This window comes from Falco naumanni, chromosome 8, assembly GCF_017639655.2.
Source record: "Falco naumanni isolate bFalNau1 chromosome 8, bFalNau1.pat, whole genome shotgun sequence".
Taxonomy (NCBI): domain Eukaryota; kingdom Metazoa; phylum Chordata; class Aves; order Falconiformes; family Falconidae; genus Falco; species Falco naumanni.
In genome coordinates, this window is record NC_054061.1 from 50,395,003 (window position 1) to 50,414,485 (window position 19,483).

Sequence of the window (19,483 nt, forward strand, 5' to 3'; positions counted from 1 at the left end):
GTAGATATTAAGGAGGATGTAGTATGTTCACTAGAAAGATGAATCCGGCAGAGTATTTTGATTATCTCTTTTTAACTCTCCCACAAAAAGGGACAAAACGACCCTCTGTGATTGAGTCCTTGTCATGGTTTACCTAGGTCCTGAGTTAGGATAGGGAGGAGCATTGGAAAAAGGTAAAACCTGTGGGTTGAGATAAAAACAGTTTAATAATTGAAAAAAATGTGAAAACCCAAAACCAAACCAAACTACATGCACCACCCCACCCCCCTGCCCCATAATAATTGTAGTGGAGAGGGAGAGAGGAATAAAACCCAAAGGGAGAAAACCCACCAAGTGATGGCTGCTGACAGATGTCCAGACAGCCCCTGAGAGCAGTCAGCAGCCCCCAGCCAACTCCCCCGGTTTATGTACTAAGCATGGCATTCTGTGGTATGGAATATCCCTTTGGCTAGTTCAGGCCAGCTGTCCTGGCCATGCTCCTTCCCAGTCTCTTCTGCACATCCTCACATAGAGGGTAAAGCATAGGAAGCTTGAAAAGTCCTTGATTTAGAGTAAGCACTGCCTAGCAACAACTAAAACATTAGTGTGTTATCAACATTACTCTCATACTAAATGCAAAACAGCACCATACCAGCTACTAAGAAGAAAATTAACTCTATCCCAGCCAAAACGAGGACAGCTTTTAAAAAAAATTTCCTACAGAGATAGTCATTTTACCATTTTAAATGTTAAGACAGATTAATAGGGAATGATTATTCACTTTCCTGGCCACGTAAAAAGTAGGAGTATCAAACAGAACAATCGTTAAACAGATTATAAAGCAAAACAACCCTAAATTAACTTCATGAAGCATTCAACTAAATTGTGTAATTCAGTGTTACAAGCCAAAAATCAGTGAGTTACAATAGAATTGGACAAATTCAAAGGTGGTGGCTCATCACTTGACGGATAAAATACAGTGGTCTAGAGGCTGCTCTGATTAGAGATCTTTCAAACGTCGTGTTTTTTGCAAGCTGGTAGGATACAATGCCTTGTTACGCCTTCTCCCCAAGTATTTCCTGCCACTGTTAGATGTGGGATAATAGCTGAGGTGGAGCCAATAGAGCTGCTCGTATGTTCCTATTGCTCCTTGAAACCTCGCAGAAACTTTCAAGTTCAGGAGGTTTCACTATTTTATCTTAATGGCTTTTAAAATTGGCAGGAAGAAGTTTGAAATTTGAGACTAAAACTAGTTTATCATGACCAGAATAAAAAATTAGCATAACAAGACTTCTTTTCTAAAGAAAGGTCAAAACAGAAATGGTTTGTAATTTAGATCAGATATATAAAATACAGGTCATATTTAAATATTAAAAAAAACTATACTGGTGCCATAATTTGTGATACTCCTTTAAAATGCCATTAAAATATTAGAAAAAATGTATTATACTACTCTACTACTAGCAATTAAATGCTACCAAAGTGATATTCAAGCTGTACAGTTTAGCTGCCAAAGTTTTAAAGAAAATTAAACTGTTGAATGGTGGAAAAGTGACTGCATAAGCACCTGTAACTGATGTTAGCTGAAGTGCTAAACCAGCTTTTGGCAGTGTGGCCTCTTTTGCAGGTGCACAGAATATTTTCTTTCTGTCAGTTTATTCAACTAGTACAGTTCATTAAGTATTTCATTTGAAGTTGAGAAATGGGCTGGGAATTGAAGTAGAAGAAATGCTTATTTTCACCTTTCAATCTGTGAATAAAAATGAGGTGCGAGAGTCTGAGATCTATTAGTTTTAAAATCTTATAGGATATATTAGCCTAAAATGATTGATTTAAATTCAGTAACTACAGATAATATGCTGCTTAAAAAAAAAGTCAGTTTAATAGGATGAATACTTTCTGCTGTGTCCAGCAAGTTGGATGACTGAGACGACTGGTGTTTTTAAGTATATCTAAAGTTTAGTTTCCATTGACATCTGAATGCCATTTGAAAGAAATTATGTTTAAAAAGAAAAAGAAAAAAAAAACCCACAACCAAAAAACCAAAAAACAAAACGCCAATCCCCCCAAAATTTCATGCATGTGTAGGGAAATTCTAATGTAACACTTTTTTTTTTTTTTTCCCCAGATGATACTTAAAAAACATAAAATGTTTGAAGGTGCCCTAATTTTTAATGCTGTGTCTCAAGCTGGAAATTGGAGGATGTACACCAGTTGGTGGGTGCACAGTGATGGTGTGATTCACAAAAATGTTTCACCTGGACAAGAATAAGAGAAAGCCTGGCTTGTAGTGGAAAGTGCTGATTCTTGTTGGTAATGGCCAGTGTGTGGTCATAAAGCTCATGATCAATCTGCCCAGCAAGGATAAAATTGCACATTTTACTAGAGCTTGGGTTAGGAAACAAAAATCTCAACTCCCTGTTCTGAGATGATTAATCCTTGTGCCAGGATGATTCTGCTGCATCTCCTTCCCCTCTGCTTGGTCTCTTCTGCATGGTGCCTTGGAACCAAGACCCTTTGGAGCAGAGTAATAGTCCTCTGAGCACTCCAGTAAACTCTAGGTGCTCCCTGTCAGCATCATGAGGAGCTGAAAATAGGAGCCCTCTGTTGATAGAGGTGAGAAGATCCTGAAATTACTCTAGATCTGATGTGTATTGTGAGTATTCTTAAGTGTAAGAAGATAGTACCTGATTAAGATCCAAACCGAAGTCCTGTCCTTCAGCTGGAAGTTTTCTTGAGAGAAACTGTGAAACGGGGAGAAATTAGCAGCATTGCTCTTACATCTTCTGTAGATACATACGTATCCTAGTGACTTATGAAGTGATTAATTTCTTTTCAAATGGATGTGGATTTTTATCCTAAAAATGGGATCTAGGTTAACTTCATTACTGAAAGAATGTAGGTGATTCTTACATGCCCGTTTTTGAAACTCCAAAAGCTATAACTGTAAACATTCCATAGCGGTTTCATTAAGCATCATTTCTGACAACGATGACACCAAATAAATTTAATTCTGGTCATAAAAAGTGAGAAAAGTTCTTGTGCTCGATAACTGAAATCTGACTTAGTATGTTACAGCACATACAACCAGAGAAAGTAGTTCTTCTGAACTTTATGCACCAAAGAACACCACTCCAAAACAGCCTCTGTTTAAAGCCTTTACTGGGATTTACTTGTAAGCGATTGCTTCTGGTTTTCTTTGTAAGAAAAATTACACCTCATTTTTAGTGTGATAGGGAAATACTTTGTTCTGCATTGAATTAATATGTAAAAGAGAGCTTGTTGGAAATGGATTTTCATCTGTTTATAGGTTTAAGTCAATTGTCTTTAACCGTTACATCATCCTAGTTCATTAATCTAATCTTATATCCATGGGAATTTAAAAAGTGCAGTATGCACTTTGGAAAGAACAGATAGCTGTAGATCTGAAATTGTATTGATAGGTGCTATTACGAGCAATTTAAGTTAGCTTTAAACATAAAAGTCACATCGTTGGTTCATTACATATTTAAAAAATAAAAAGCAGTGGTACAGTCCTATCACAAGGTAGAATGTACAAGCTCATGTCAGCTACATTTTAAGTACACAGCAGTACCATTACCTGATGCCTGGGGTGGTGGTAAGCAATAAATCTGAGGGTGACCAGATATACCCGCAACGATGGCCTAGTGCTCTCAAAAAACGCTGACTGGCAGTACTGACTGTGTGCCTGTTAACGTGAAAATAAAAATAAGCATACGTTAAGGACCTTTCCTATATTTAAATATAAATTACTGTCCTGCTTGTAATACTTTGTTTCCAGTACCTGAACTATTTCATGACGGAACCGGTCTAAAAGTAATTCTGACTTCCTGGTTTAAATGGTGGTGTTTTTGTTGTGTCTGCTCAGAGGTTGTTGATCTAAGGATAGTCTATGCTAAAGTGCAATTTTGCATTTGTGTGTTATGCATATAGTCTTTATGGTGTTTTGTTTCAACTCTGACTTGAAATTTCATTGCGATTCGCTGAGAAGGAGCTTTAAAAAATACTTTGAGGCACATACAGATGAGAAAATAATTTGCCTGTCCAAGCAAGTGTAATTTGCAAGCAGGCAGCAGAGTAATTGTCATTGGTGTGGCCTTTAACAGTTGACAGTTTGATACATACTTGATGGACGGCTTTTTCCCCATCATAGTCAGCATTTTTATATGCAGGAGCAGAATTTAAAATTATGACTTTAACTGTGTAGATGTTTTATTGTAAATCTCTTTCTACACATTTATGGTTTTCTGTCCAAGTGTTACTTTTGTTCTTCTCTAAAATAGTTCTTCCTTGTTACCTGGAAAAACAAACAAAACAAAAAATCCTCATAATATGTTGGTGGCCACTGTGCCAGTGGTAACACATGTGCTTGCATTTCCTGTGTTCCTTGATTTGTCACCTTACCCAAGAGTCATTTGAGAGTGTTTGCACCTGAAGCAATGCTCAAATAAAATTTTAGTATGTAATCTGACTGCATGATAGATAACACAGCCTACCAAAAATGCTCGTGGGTTATGAACTCTGGTTGTCTTCAGCAGTTTTCTGCATTTGGTGTTGTAACAGCAACCTGCAACCTAAATCCCAAAAGATAACAGGATTTCAGCCTGGAGGTGAATTGTGCTTTTGTAGGAGGAAAAAAGGAGGCTTAAGAGCAAAAGAGCAAATTAAAGAAGGTTTGGAATAATGTTTTTTTTGTGGTAGTGGTCACCCTGAGTGGTGCTCAGCTGTCTAAATTTAGGCATCAAATCAGATGCCAGGACTCAGAGCCCAGAGACTCTGAAGAGTTTAGGGGGACCCCAGCAGAGACAGCTGGAGCTCCAAAGTTCCCCTGAACATGTTCAGATCCAGAATTCCAAACCTTACGTTGTTTACCTGCTGTTGCACAGTGTTCTTAAACCCATCACTTCTGGTTAGTCAGCCCCCTCTTAAACTCGGGTGCTGATTTTTGGTCTACCAGTGCACTTAAGTGAAATGAGGCAGGGTGCACTCCTATTCAGGGTACGTGTTAATGTCTGTGCACAGCTTTTTGGTGAAATTTAAAAAGGAAGTAAAGTAAGAAAATAGGATTTAGTCTGGCATGGCATACATGCCATGTTTCTTTTGCCATTGTGTTGATGCAAGTTTTCCGTTTTTAGTTGTGCACAAATGGCAGAACTTACCTCCTTTTTTTATTTTTTTTTAATGTAACCAATTTAAATTGAAGTGTGGTCTCTACCATATGCTTGTTTCAACCATATTTGCAGTTAAAAAATATTTCCAAAACATAAGAGTTCAGGGAAAATACACTGTTAACCATGGGTCTGTGTAGATACTAATTTTTGAGGGTGATGCTAGCAAAAGTAAAAGATCGATCTACATGGCTGGAAAGTAAACGATACAGAGTTCAAGGAAGGAAAGCTGCAGGACTTTTTCTCATGAGCTTAGTCAAAGAGTATATATTGTGAATAAGGCTGAGACATCAACACATGCTTAAAAGGTGCTGTGGTACTGTCATAGAAGGTACTCTGTGCAAATTTTGAAAGAAGGGGAAATACACCCTGAAATGACTGAGATTGAAAGCTGTCATCATGAAAAAAATTTTAGTCTTGGGCATGTGTTTGAATTTTCATTATTTGTAAATTACTGATGCAATGCAGCAAGATGAGGATAACTTTTTTTTTTAAGTGAATTCCATAGTTCAAAATATGAAGAGCTACTCTGGCATGAAACAGTAGTGCTTGTAAATAACATGTTTGTATGATCAACTTGGTATGCAGAAAGGAGATTTTAGTGTGTCTCATCATTCAGAGAAAAGACGGATTTTTTGTTTGAGCTTACACTGGTTGTTGTAAATGTTCAGCACAAATGCAAGAGCACGAGTTGAATAACATGGAAACACAGCATGGCAAAAGGAAAACAGTAAGGAAAAAGGCAACATTCTGTTTCCTTACAGAAGAAAACACAATCTCATTAATTAAATGTGGGTGATTGTCTGTAGTATGTTTGTAATAAATGGTATCAGTGGTAGTTTTTCAGTACATTTTATCCATATCTAAGGAAGACAGGGATGAACAAATTCAAGGTATGTATGTATAATGGATGTGGTCCAACTCGTGAGTCAGGCTGAATCCTGGGCAGTGGGATTTGGAGAGGTTTCTCTCTTCCGGAGTGCAAAGGAGCATTCTTGGCTTTCAGGAGCCCGGCGTGTGCGGTATAGAAGAAGCAGGGAGAGGCTGAAAAAGGGAAGGAGGTTGCAGGAGTAGTGTGGGCTGGGATGCACTGAGCATCAGGGAGCAGCCTGAGCCACAGAGGAGGTAAGAGGAGATGGAGGAGAGTTAGGTAGCTCAGAGAGCTACTGTCTCCTGAAAGAGATTAAGCAATTCTCCCCGCTAAGTGGGAGAGTACCACTTCTCAGGTCTTTCATCTTCTCTTCCTGCTTGCTGTTTGTTTTCCCCTATTAGAGGGCATTTTGGTTCAATTTACTTTTGTCAAATAAAAGGTGGTTTTCATGCTCCAGTGTCTTTATTGTGTATGCATGTAAAATAAGGGCCAGTGGGACTCTTTTGGATAACTTTAGCTAAAGTCTACAGCTGACTTGGTTCACAGAGATGTTACGCTTTGTGGTGTCTTTATAAAAGAAACAATGTTTTATGTCTGCAAACATATTTTTAGAAGTTAAGAGAATAGACTCTGGTTTTCTCTTCAACAAGCAAATGATCTGTAGGACCCTAAAATTTGTAACAAACTAGGAGAAAAGAGAAAGCATTACAGACAGTGGTCGAAAAGTCCAGTTGTTTTTGTGCAAGTAGGGAGGCATTCCAGATGAGCACCATAAATTTCATAGCCTCATGACAATAAGCAAAAGCTTGCAGGAATAAAAAGGAATCAAATAGCTGCAAGGCCATATTCCTGAATTGGAGAACAGTATTCTCTCCAGCCCTACTGCTGCTGCAGACTTTGGTTTCAAAGTTCAGACAGCTGTAAACTGAGAATTGGATAATGTAATTTGCTTTGGTTTCCGTAGAAAACAGTGGCAGAAAGCAAATAAAAGGTGGTTTTCAAAACTGAGGACAGGGAGATGTGGTAAAAACAGCACCCTGCAGCACTGAATACAGGGAGCAGACCGAAGTGCTGAAGTATGGTCTGGTCTTAGTAGACAGGCATTATGTGAGTGGTGCAGTAAAGGAGACATCTTTCAACTGCTGTGTGAGCTGGGAGGCTCGGGAACAAATGAGGGTCCTGTCTCCCAGCAGTCACAGTGATGAGAGACTTCATCTTTCTCTCAGCCAGAGGAATGAGAGAGAAATGAGGGGTTGGTTGTAGGAGACAGCGCAGGAAAAGGAGAAATCTAATTTCAGTGTTGGCTTTGGGACGAGTGAGCTTGATATAAGTGATCTTTTTGGGTAGGTTGGTTCCCATCCCCTGTTTCCCACTCCCCCACCCCCACTTGTCCCTATCTTTGGCCTCTTCAGTTGACTGTGGGGAATTTTTTTTACCCACTTTGGGTTACTGTTGATTTCCTGCTGTGGAAGGAGGCCAAAAATGAGAAAAGAAGCTAGGTTGATTGCCTTAAAGAGTATAAGCGATAGTACGTTTTAATTTGAAATTTGAGTATGACTCATTGAGTTGTGAAAGTTTTACAAAAAAGGTGCCACTGCAAAGAGCTTTCTAGTAGTTTAGCAAGAACATCTGTACTGTTGCTGTTTATGTCAAAAGGAGCTGGAGGCTAAATTATGCTGAATCATACAAAAGTTTCTCAGCATCTGTTTTTGAACTGTTGTATTGAAGAGAGACTGAAATTTGGTTACGGGTCACCAGAAACACTTTGGTCATACGTGGAAAAAATATTTTAAGTATTTATTTTAAAGAAGGGAGTAACTTAAATCCAACACTTTTTGGATTTAGCTTTTATAAACTTTATCAAATGTGGTTAGAGGAGAGAAAAATTTCTCTTTAGCACCATGTGAAGAACAGGAATATTTGAGTGGAGAGATTTGGTTCCTTTTGACCTACTGACACCTTTGGAAAAATCACACAAAATGAACAAATTTTGGTGACCAATTCCTTTCTTAAGAATCTCCTTGTGAAAACATGCATAGCAATTGGTATCAAGAATGATAATCACTTGTAGCAAAAAGCAACATTCACCTTTGATTTTTTGATCATTCCCTCAATACCAGGACACAAATTTATCTCACTTTTGCTTTTTATACTGATTCCCTGCATAAGTGGACATAGAAGGGGTAGCCTGCATATAGAAACTGTTGCTCACTATGAGGAAGGGTAACAGCATTAGATTCTCTGTTTTTTCCTCAACATCAAGTGCTGGTAACTATAATTAAAGTTGTCCTGAAAGTGGATGTGGTACAGTCACTCCAACTTTGTTATCACCATTCTAATGAGGAAACCATTGCATGTTCAAACTTCTATTATAGCTCCAGTAATTATGATTGCCATCAGTCCCAGCCACTGTAATTAATATTGTAACTGATAGTTATAATGTTATTTTCACTCACAACATTTGAAAAATTATCTTAGACCAGTGTTTGCCTCATTTTTTTTGTTTACCTATGGATAAATTATTTTGGGGGGGGGGGGGGGGATCATTTTTGTTTAATTTCATTTTGGATAATGTGAGAAGTTCCTTTCTTATATTACTAAAGCTGTTTTCTCTCTTGCCCCACCTGGAAGTTTTGCAGGGAGTGTTTTATAGTATATTATGCTAACTGGATGGCTGTGTTGCTAGAAGCTGCTTTGAGGTTATTCCCAGACAACATGTGAATAGACGTGAGTAGCTGGTGATTCTAATTGGAGATGCCTGCGAGAGGAAGCTGTTTAGTCTACAGCTTCTCTGAAACAAATGCAGCTGCCTACGTCTGTCCCCTGGGAATCCTGGCACTCGGTAGTGGGAGGCAGATCTGGGGTGAATAAAACCTCTTTCCCTTCTCCTCTTTATATCCTTATTTAGGCTGTCTCTGCAGAGCCAGCCCAAGGCATGTTAGAACCTAAATGAAGTTATTGTAGGGAGTTATCCAGTTATCCTTCAGCTGCCTCTGTACCCAAAAGCCTGTGCCTGATCTGTCATTTCTATGCCTTAGGTTGGGATGGCACAGAAGTAATGGTGATGGATAATTGCATCTTGTGAGCTTATGGAAATAAAAATGATGACTGTATATTTATGGTCATGCCATCATATTCAAAATGATGACATTTCATACAGGTTAAATGTGGGCTTGTATAATAGGTATGGGAGAGGCAAGCAGGGGCTTAGTATGGCTTTTGGACATACACCAGGAGAAAGTAAGGAACAACTGAATATGAGATGGTGAGATCCCAATTTGGTGGGTTAATGCAGCACAGCACAATGAAAGCTGTCCTTAGTGTGGAGTGAAAGGCTTTAGACCACGTTCTGGTTTAATTAAGCAACACTACCAGTTGTAGAAGCTAACAATAGCAGTCTAGTTCCTCCTGTGTTCACAGTTACTCCTCAGATCAAGCGTATGATTTCCCTGTCAGAACTTGGTGGTACATTTGTGTTTTTCTGAGAAGGTGCCTTTTCTCCTGTTTGTCAGCGCTTTTAACCTAATTTAGCAGCTCACAAATGAAAGTCTGTGTGGCAGAGTTTAAAATGTTCTCATTTCTTCAGCGTAGTTAATACCAAATGGCACAGCCCCATCAAATCTAGTAACTTACGAGGTGGGTATTGCCACAGATAAACTTACATTTGAGTGCTGTATGCCTCTCTTAGTTAAACTGCATGAAGCTTTACCTTGTGTTCCTGTAGCACTATTGAACCATCACTCTTTATTTTGTCTTTTAGGCACACCACTTCTAGTACGAAGGAGCAGTGATCCGGCTTTGGGCCCACCTACTGACTTCCACCGAAGTGCTTCTCATCCCAGTGACCACAGTCTCAAGCGTGTTGTGGCAGTAGGTATCATGTAGCTCACCTACTTATAAAAAGATTAAATTCTTTAGAATCTCTGAATGTCAGCTGGGATACATGAGTGTATCAAGCAGAACAGAGCTTTTTCATAGACCTGATGTTTACCTAGAAAGCTCAGGTGGGTCTGCTTCTGCACAACTTTATGCCAAATGAATGCTGGCTTAAATGATGGTGCAGTTGCACCTGTTTGTGAAATTTACACATTTTCCCCTTTAGCTTCCCTATACAGTGTTGCAATTCACTGTCCCCAGTTGTTTAAACCAATCTGTTGCTCTTTCATTTCAAAACAAAAGCCACTCAAACGCCCAACATCTTTGTTTAGTGCAAGGGCAATGTTTCAGCCTAGATCACAACTAGTTTATAGCAACATTCCACAAATGGCTGTATTAGCACGTTAGAGAGCAGGAAGAAAGAACTGGCGTTCAGCAGCACATGCTGGAGGTGGGGACCTTTTCAGCTGAAGGTGATGTATTTAAGGCCATACTTCTTTCACATGAACTTAACTGGAAGTAAATAGAAAGTCAGATGACTTGCATATAAATGGATCTTGATCTTAACTCTAATTCTGAAGGCCAACACAGGATCTTAGTTGACTGTTCATTGTTTCTCTTTGCATGGCCAAATGTGTGTGCATCTTATTTTACAATGTCTTGTATTATTTGCAATTTTAAAAGTGCTAGTGACTCTCCAAGTACATTATGGTGTTACAGGGAGCTGAACTTTGAAAGTCTTCCATCATCTGTCAGACCTGTTTGAGCTGAGAGGTTTTTCTTGATGCTTGCTGTGAGCAGTTATGTATAAATGAAATACTGACTTGGTCTGATAAATGAAAATATAAAGAATTCTTGGTTAACAGTGCAGACCTTACTGCCTTTGCAAAGTTAAGAAATGTGTAAAATGAGTATGTCAGTATGTAATGCTGAACTGTCTGGTATTTTATAACCATGAAAATTGAAAAAATAATATGGAAGAATTGGTGAAATTTGTTGCATTTCAGGACGTATTTGGAATGCTTTATTTTTGACCATCAAGGACAGAGAGATAGGTTTTTGTTTTCTTGGAGTTTGTTTGTTTGTTTGTTTTTAAAATATAATATTAGCAGTGACGTGTGTTTTATGCCATTATATGAGGACTGCAGTTATACTTGGAGGCTAAAACCTCACCATGCTTCACTGACTTGCATCAGTACACAAGAAAACCTCTAGGCTTAAAGGAATTCTCTATGCCTAAAATACAGAGCATCCCTCTGTCAGCTGTAGGGGTAACAGTTAAAGCTGGACAGATAACAGTGGAGAAGGCTGTCAGATTTTTTTAAATGTCATGCAACGAGGGGAAGGCCCAGAAGGTTGAAAGTTTTTATTGTTAAAGTGAAAATCTGTTACAGCAAGATACATTACACCAGTTCTTATTTTTGCAACACTACCATTTCTAAAACTCTCATCAATCGTACTGAAATATGCTTTGGCATAATGTTTTGGGAAGCATAGAAAGCTTAAATAACATAGGTTAAATTAGGTACAGATTGTTTTAAAACACAGGGAAGAATCAATATCTGACAAATGAAAAAACATGGCACAAACAACTGAGCACTGCATTTCGAATATATCTGTGCTCGTTCACGCAAATCTTAAAGCAATGTTTAGAGAAAATTAATTTGTTCTGTATGTTGCTACTGGAAATTTAAAAGAAATACTGCATTTCCTCTTGTCACAAACACATTTTTTTCACATTAAACTGCTTCCTTGTAGTCACATGCAAGTAAGAAAAAACAGTGCTGCTGGTAGATGAAACAATTTTCCATGCATATAGTAAAAATTAAGTCTCTGTATTTATGCCACAATTATCTTAGCAGTCATTTTGTAATTGAAACTGACTTCCATAATTAGTTTAATTGTTTTGGCACTTCTGGCATTTTGGTGGTTGGCACGTGTAGAACTGGCAGTTTGACTCTATGTAGAAATACTCTTTAGTTAGACTGTGTACTGTCTTACACAGTATGTACTGATACACCAGTAGTTGATCAGATCTTTGAGAGATGATTATCATATAAATCTCTGAAGACAGCACTGATTTGACTCTAGGAGAGTGCAGGACAGACATGCAGTAAGTAATGCATAAAATAAAACAGGAAACATGCAGTAATATAAGAAAAGAACATTACTAGCCAGTTCAGGTGAACTGGATGAACCTGATGGACCATTTGAGTTGTTCACAGTATAGAATCTAAGCATATATTCTGTTTTTAAGATGATGTCCCATTCGTTCAAAGGAAGATTTATTGTTTTCATGCCATACGCTAATTACCAAAACTACAACATCTTTTTGGAGTGACCAGGTAGTTTGAGAATTTGAGCTATTTCATATTTTCTCTGACATTTATTTTGTCTTAGCTGTAGTTTTAGCCTCAGTTAACAAAATACTTCTAGATCAATCAAAAACTGATACTGAAGTCCAGCATCTGTTCTCTCAGACTGGAAGTCATTTAACAGATGGTACAAAATTTGAGTTTCTGTTTTCATCCAAACCTCTCCTTCCTTGTCGTGATAGCTGCCACTGAAAACTTCAGGGAAAAATGGGGATAACAAACATCTGAATTTGTTATTGAAGAAAAGGTATTTGTTAGCAAATTTGTTAGTTTATGAAGGCAACTGTTAAGCTCTTCTGTCTAGTTATAATCACAGAGCCTTGGCCAGAAATGGAAGCTTCCCTCTCTAGCCCTTCAGAGAGAACCACAGTGAAGCATAAATAGTTTAATTGCACATCTCTGAAAAATTTGGTGGCTGTGGCTTTGCTACAGCAATAGCCAAGTGCCGGTCTAGCTGCTTTTTGGCTGTGAATGGCCTCGCTTCAGAAAGTGGGGTTAGTAATGGGCACGAAGCCTTCAGCTGGGGATCTCTCCTGGAGCGAGGCCATGCTGTTTGATTGAGGCGGTCGAAGCCTTTTAGAAGGAGGAAGCCTTCTTTGGCCACGTAACACTTGCTCAACACTTATCCCCAGCTTAGTGAGAGGAGCTACAATTTCAGGTTATCTGCATTAGTTCAGAAGTTCCTAGCTGGATCCCTCTACCCAAGCTCCACTCTGATAAAGATGACATGCAGTAGGGCAGAAAGTCTGAATTGTGAGGTTCTGTTGGTTTAGATTTTTTGAACTTTCTAGGGAGCAGAATACATTTTGCTCCTTTTGCTCAGTCCAGTTCATCCAGGTAGCAATTGTTAAGGTGTACATAAAACATCTGAACTTTACTTTTTGCTTCTCTCTCTTTTTGCCCAGGGACAGACTTCCCTACTATCTTAAGACTTGGTCTGTCATGCGTTTTGGATGGAGGATTGTGGTCCTATTTAAGTTGTTGGGAGTTTTACATTAATTCTGGTGGGACTAAGGTTTCACCCCTTTTTGTTAACTTGCTGATTATTATGGGGATGCTATGTTCTGCATGACTTTCTCTTCTTTTCTTTCATAGTTGCATGTTTCCTGGATAAACACTTAGGTTAACTTGGACTTAATCAATGGGAATGGCTGATTAAATTGCATTTATCCATATTTAAAGATACAATGAGATGCTGGATCAATGGAAGAGCTGCTCCAGTGGCTCAGTACAGCTTCAGTTTTTACCTAGATGTGACTTGAAATTGACTGTATTTTATGCATTGTGGACATATAATTTGCAATTTCAGATAAGGTTAATATATAATCAGAGCACTTTTATGTTTCAAGCCCTTGTTAAAAAGGGATGAAACCTCCTCTGGTTCTTCTGGCCGTTAATTGTGTTTGTAATGTATTAGCCTTTCTGATTTAGTGCCTGCAGATTAGCATAACGTGAGTGTGTGTAAGGATGCAGCACCGTGATTTGTCCCTTTTAGATACTATTTTGTGTACATAAGTAAACATAAAAATATACTACAATCAGAGCTTTGCTTTAAGATTATCAGTAGTATTTCAAATCAGTAGATTTCAAAATGAGTGAGTATTGTAAGATAAAGGCAGAAATATTACTTCCTTTAATAGGCTACTTAAAAGCAGGGCAGGGAAAGTAATTTTTGACACAGTGATGGAATGATTCTGTAGAGTCTATAACTTGGGCTGATCCAGCAGGTTTCCACTAAGGCTTAAGCTAGGAGACTGCACTACTATGAGAGATGTATTTGTCTGGATGATTTTAGAAGTTGGAATTTTTGTCCAGTATGTTTACTCACCCTGACTAGGTCAGGTAGTTTTAGTTTCTGGTCCTTTTGCATGTGTTAGAATTTCAAGATGAAGGTCACCCATAGTTATGCCATAGAATCAAAGAATGGTTTGGGTTGGAAGGGACCTTTAAAGGTCATCTAGTCCAACCGTTTTACAATAAGCAGGGACATCTTCAACTAGATCAGGTTGCTCAAAGCCCCATGCAACCTGACCTTGAATGTTTCCAGGCATGGGGCAGCTAACTATCTCTCTGGGCCACCTGTTTCAATCTTTGACCACCCTCATGGTAAAATTTTTTTTCCTTGTATCTAGTCTGAATCTACCCTTTTTTAGTTTAAAACCATTACCCTTTAGCGTATCACAATAGACCCTGCTAAAAAAAGTCTTGTTGCCACTTTCTTATAAGTTCTCTTTCTAGGAGGTGGCTATGAGAAGGACACCAGATATTGGGAGACATGCAGTAATTCTTCAGGAACTAGCAGTGCCGGAAGGATGGTGCACTTCTAATGCTTTAAATCCAGTGCTTCTTGGCATATAACGATTAGACAACAAATAAAGTAGAGATGAAAACACATCTTGGATGTTACAATGTGTGTTGCAGGGAAGAGGCAAGACTGCTCCCCTGAGGTGGAGTGGTCTCGGACTGTCACTCAGAAAGGCAAGGTATTTAAATTCTGGAAGGTGTTTATCTTTTTATAGTAAAAGTTTTCCTATTTAGCTCTCGCTCTTGAAATACTTCTGTGTGGAACTGTACAGAAAATCTGGGGAGATTGAGAAGAATCTTCTGTCATTCAGGTGGGGAGTTCCAAACAGTTTGAGTTTTTTAGAAGGGGATTCTGATGTGGGTGAATCCACTTTTAAAACAACTACTGTGTGTCTGTTTACACTGTGGAACATATATAGAACACTCCTAATCAGTGCAGGAGCATGTCAGTGTATTGCTTTTGATGTCTGATTAGATGATCATAGGGACATCTGCAGTGAGTTAGTTTTGAAGTTGTTGGTTTGAGGCACTGCAGGAACCAGAGCTGTGTGGCAGTCTTACACCATGAAAAACTGCTGCTTTTAAAGAACCTTTTATAAATCCAATGATGCAGCTAGCTGAGGGCTGTCAAATTAACAAAAGCCATTCCTTCTTGATTCTTTCTGTTGCTTTTCAACCCTGCACAGCTTTTTTTTTTTTTTTTTTCTTCCCCCTTCCTTGTGCTGTGGCATTCTGTGTCAGAAAGAAATTGCTTTATATTGTAGAGGAAAAACTAAGAAGTGTAAATGAAATATTTGTAATACTTCAGAATACTGAATTGATTATCTGAAGAAGGGCAGAAGGGCCCTCTGGTAATTTCCTCTTTTGAGGGTACAAAGAGGTACAGGGCGGGAGGTGGAGTGGGGGAGCCCTCTTTGTGTTCCTTGCACAGCCTACTTTTCAGAAAAAGTGCATTGTTTAAGATGAGTAGTGGATGCAATTTACACATTTTTGAGAAGGACAAGTAGATGTTTTGTGATTTATTTCAGTAAGAGCTAATAGTGAATGTTCCACGATGGTGATAATAGTTATAAATTACCAGTAAAAATGGAACAGTTGGTAAAAGAAATTATTTTTTCTAAAGCCTGTTTCCAGTGAGAGGAGTGCAGGCTTTCTACTGGCTATTCATGAGAAAAAGTATCTGTTATGAAAACCATCAAAGTTCTCCATCATTCTTGGAACTTATGTTAGTAGGGGGCTGGGTTTAGTTTCCTCCTTCAAAAGAAGTTTTGGGGCTTGGCTGTCATTTTGAAGACGTCTGATTGTTTATAAACCTTCCTCCTTTCTGTAGTGAGGTAGATGTGATTGCAGGTGATGGAAGATGGCTGAGAGACTTAAACTCTTTCTTTTTCCCACGTGGCCTATCTTACAAAGAATGTGGAAAAATTGTAGGGTGGAAATAAGAACTGCTGACAAAAAAAAAAAAGTAAAAAAGGTCATGCTTTCAATGCTGTTGACACATCTTTTGGGTCCTACAAAATACCGTATACCATCTGGAGTAGCTTTTAGCAGGCAGCTTACGCAACAGGCTCATGGCACTGAAATTGGAACGAAACGTTAGCGAGTTACTCGTATGTCTGACAGTCAAAAGTGGAAGATGGCAGTCAACATGGCTCATGCATATCATTTACTGTCAAGCTCTAGAAACCTTTAGCTAAAACAAAATCAGTTCTCAGTGTCCTACTGAAGTGCTTACTACTAAATAAATAGCATTTCCCATAAACATTGCAATCCAGTGGACAACGGGGAATAATGGCAGGGAATTGGCACTTCCTTAGACCCAAATATTGCTGTGACATTAGGAAAAAACTCATCTCAGCTTTTTTTTTTTTTTTTAATGTATCGTCTTGCAGTGCACTGGTGTATGAGACTGCTCTTGTTCTGGTTAATATTTCTGTGTCTCTGAAAGGGAGATCTGTAGTTTTGTTTCTCTTACAGGACTGACAGTTACACACACCCAAAGGAGGTGTGATCGGTGGGGTTTCTTTTTTGTTGTTGGTTTGTTTTTTTGGTTTGGTTTGGTATTTTTAGGAGAAGCCCCTTAGACACTAAATTAACCCATCCCATTGGAGACACCTTATCTTGGGGATTTGTTCTCCTGTGTAGCTGGTGTCTTGGCTAATCAGAATTTATGGGTTTTTGAGTTGTGATAACAACATAGCGCTCTTTGAAATGTGCACATTCAGTTTTTCTTTTATAGCAGCAGGTCCTGATTTACTCCATACCAATGAAGCATTTTCATACAATGACAACTGGAATGAAGGGAGGAATATTTTAGTGCTTCTGTGTGCTATGTGCTTGTGGTGTTGCCGGGTTTTGGCATGTAGCTAGGAATAATAAAGTGAGACCACTGTGAATATAGACTAAAATGGTTAAGGGTGATTCAAAATCTTGAATCTCACACAACAAACATCTCTGCTTTGATTTTTGTCAGTAATTGCAATGGCTTCTTCTTGTCTGTCAGTCTAATATGACCTTTTGTCATAACCCAGGCAGCAGAACTTCGCTGAAATACCTTTAAATAAAATCTAATAAATAAACAATTTAGTAAATAACTAAATCTTCAGTTAAAAAGGAAGTGATTAGACTCTAGAACAACTGAGTTGGTGCAAGAGCAAATTGTTGTCACTGTCTGTACTATGAGGGATAATAATTGTTTGTGAGGCACCCTGTTGTTCTGGTCCTGAGCACCCAAGGATGGACATACTTGTGATCTGATCTGGCAGAGTTATTCTTATGATGTATTTCAGATTGGGAAGAAGCATATTTGTCAGTTCAGATTTTTATACATCCCAAACAGTATTATAACAAAGAAAAACAACAACAACAAACTAAAAGCTTTGGCCCCCACAAGAGATCTTTTAGGAACAGTTACTTCCATAAGATTTTTGATTTTTTTTTTCTTGACAATCAAATTGAGTAGTGGCTTGTGCTTTTTTAAAATTATTTTTCTATTTTTAAAGTACTAGAAACAGTAAGTTTTGCTTTTAATTCATCTTGGTTTAAGCCATGGTTTAATGTAGGTTTCAATTAGAACATATGGATTCTCAATCTCCTCTTTACAATTCAAGTAAAACAGTTTCTTTGCATCAGTCCCAAGGGATGCTCATATTACAATCATTACTGTATTTGAACTGCACCATGTAACGTGACTGGGCTGAGGACATATCACGGTATCTTAGAGTTAGCAGAATTGCTCTCCATGTTGGCATTCACTCTGCTGTCTACTTAGCAGCTGGCTTAGAGTCACATGAACTTGGACCTAACGGTGGTGCATCTGAGATGATTATACATTTAACACCTGTGGAGATAAATCGGCCTTCTCCCATTTCCTTTCTTCTGCTTTTTGGCAATTACAGAGTACAATCAATTCCACGGTGTATCTGTCAGTTTTAAAGAAACAAAAAGAAACCCCTTCTTTTCAGCTGGCCTCATGTCAGTCTAAGAAATGTGGTGAAGGGTCCTCACACCTGGAGTTAACTTCCACCCCCACACCTCCCTTTCTGTAATGATCTGCATAAATCTTTCTGTCCTTCAAGCAGCAGAATGGGAATCAAACAAATATATTTTGAGGTAAAGTAAGTTCTGTAAGCAGCACTACTGAGCAAGGGACAGTTATTCTTCATCACCTCATCTTTTGACACTTTCTGTAAGAGCCCAAATGAATTCTGTTTCTGATACAGAAGAGGCATATTCCAAGGGGAATTTTATAAAACACTTCTATGAGAAGTTGCAAGCATGTTAAGAGGAGGAGAGGCCAGGGAACAAAAATCCACAGATCAAATGGATTTTAAGTCACAAAGAAGAAGAAAAAAATCTATTTATCATCAGGAAGAAAGATAACCCCTTCAATTTTTTTTTTTTTTTTTTTTTAAGTAGCCAAAGTATGGATGTTTCATCTTATAAATAAAGTCTGTGAAATGCTGCAGTTCTTGGTGATGAATCTGTTTGTTTCTCAGAAGTTCCTGTAGTGATACTCTTATTTAGCCAAAGAATTAGTGTCTTAACTGTATTTTTGGTTTAAAAGAACATAGGAATGTTTTCCTCAGATCTGTGAGGCATCCATCATAGGCATCAGATGTTTCTGTGTGTTTAGAGGAATGAAGCTGGGTTAATTAGCATTGATAATATACAACTGTGGGCTGGCTTCAGGGGCGGTGGGTTGGCCGATGTAGATAAGGCACAGCTGTGGCTGGCTCTGTGAAGTGGTTGAGAGCCAATGAAGAGAGAGCAGAGGGAGGAAGAAGCAAGAGAAGAGGGAACACATGCCCTGGATGAGGCAAGAGAGGAGAAGGCAGCAGAAGGACTGGTATGAGATGGTAAAAGACCTTGTTGCAGCTTGATAGTTTGGAGAGTGCTGCGACATGTGTGCTTCTGCAAAGATGTGCTTTTTCTTAATTAACAGTATTGGTGAAAATTCTGTGACCCAAAGACCAGCTATGAGACCAGTGTGGCTAACATATGCTATGCAGCTAAGTGCATCCACATTTTCTTTATGCCCAGTACCTGCCACCTTGGATGCTTTAAGATTTCCGTTTGAGAGCATGAGTTATGGTGTATATCTGAGGGAAGAATAGTCTACAAAAGTTAGCCTGAAAATACTGATGACTGAAGTGATCTGCAATATAGTGGTAGGAACAGCTAGAATCAGAAAGTTTTGCTCCTTGTGGACAAAATGCAAAAGACTATATTAAGCTTATATTACAAGTCTCCCTTGAGCTCCTACCGGAGAGGCTCAGAGGAGTAGAAAGAGTCATAATGGGCTAGAAGAGTTTTTACACAGTACTTTTATTATATAGAAATTGCCCTGTGAACTTCTAAATAGCAGAATTAACTCTTGGGATAAAAGA

The 19,483-nt window shown here is 38.5% G+C and overlaps 1 protein-coding gene across 1 annotated transcript in view; it reads left to right on the plus strand.

The window, feature by feature from the left end:
• The window catches only part of PARD3B (par-3 family cell polarity regulator beta), a 412,598-nt gene that overhangs the window by 132,385 nt on the left and 260,730 nt on the right, over window positions 1–19,483 (plus strand). Inside the window, exon 4 of the mRNA XM_040604211.1 lies at window positions 9,800–9,909. Coding sequence (XP_040460145.1) covers window positions 9,800–9,909 — 110 coding nt within the window. The remainder of the gene's footprint in view (window positions 1–9,799; window positions 9,910–19,483) is intronic.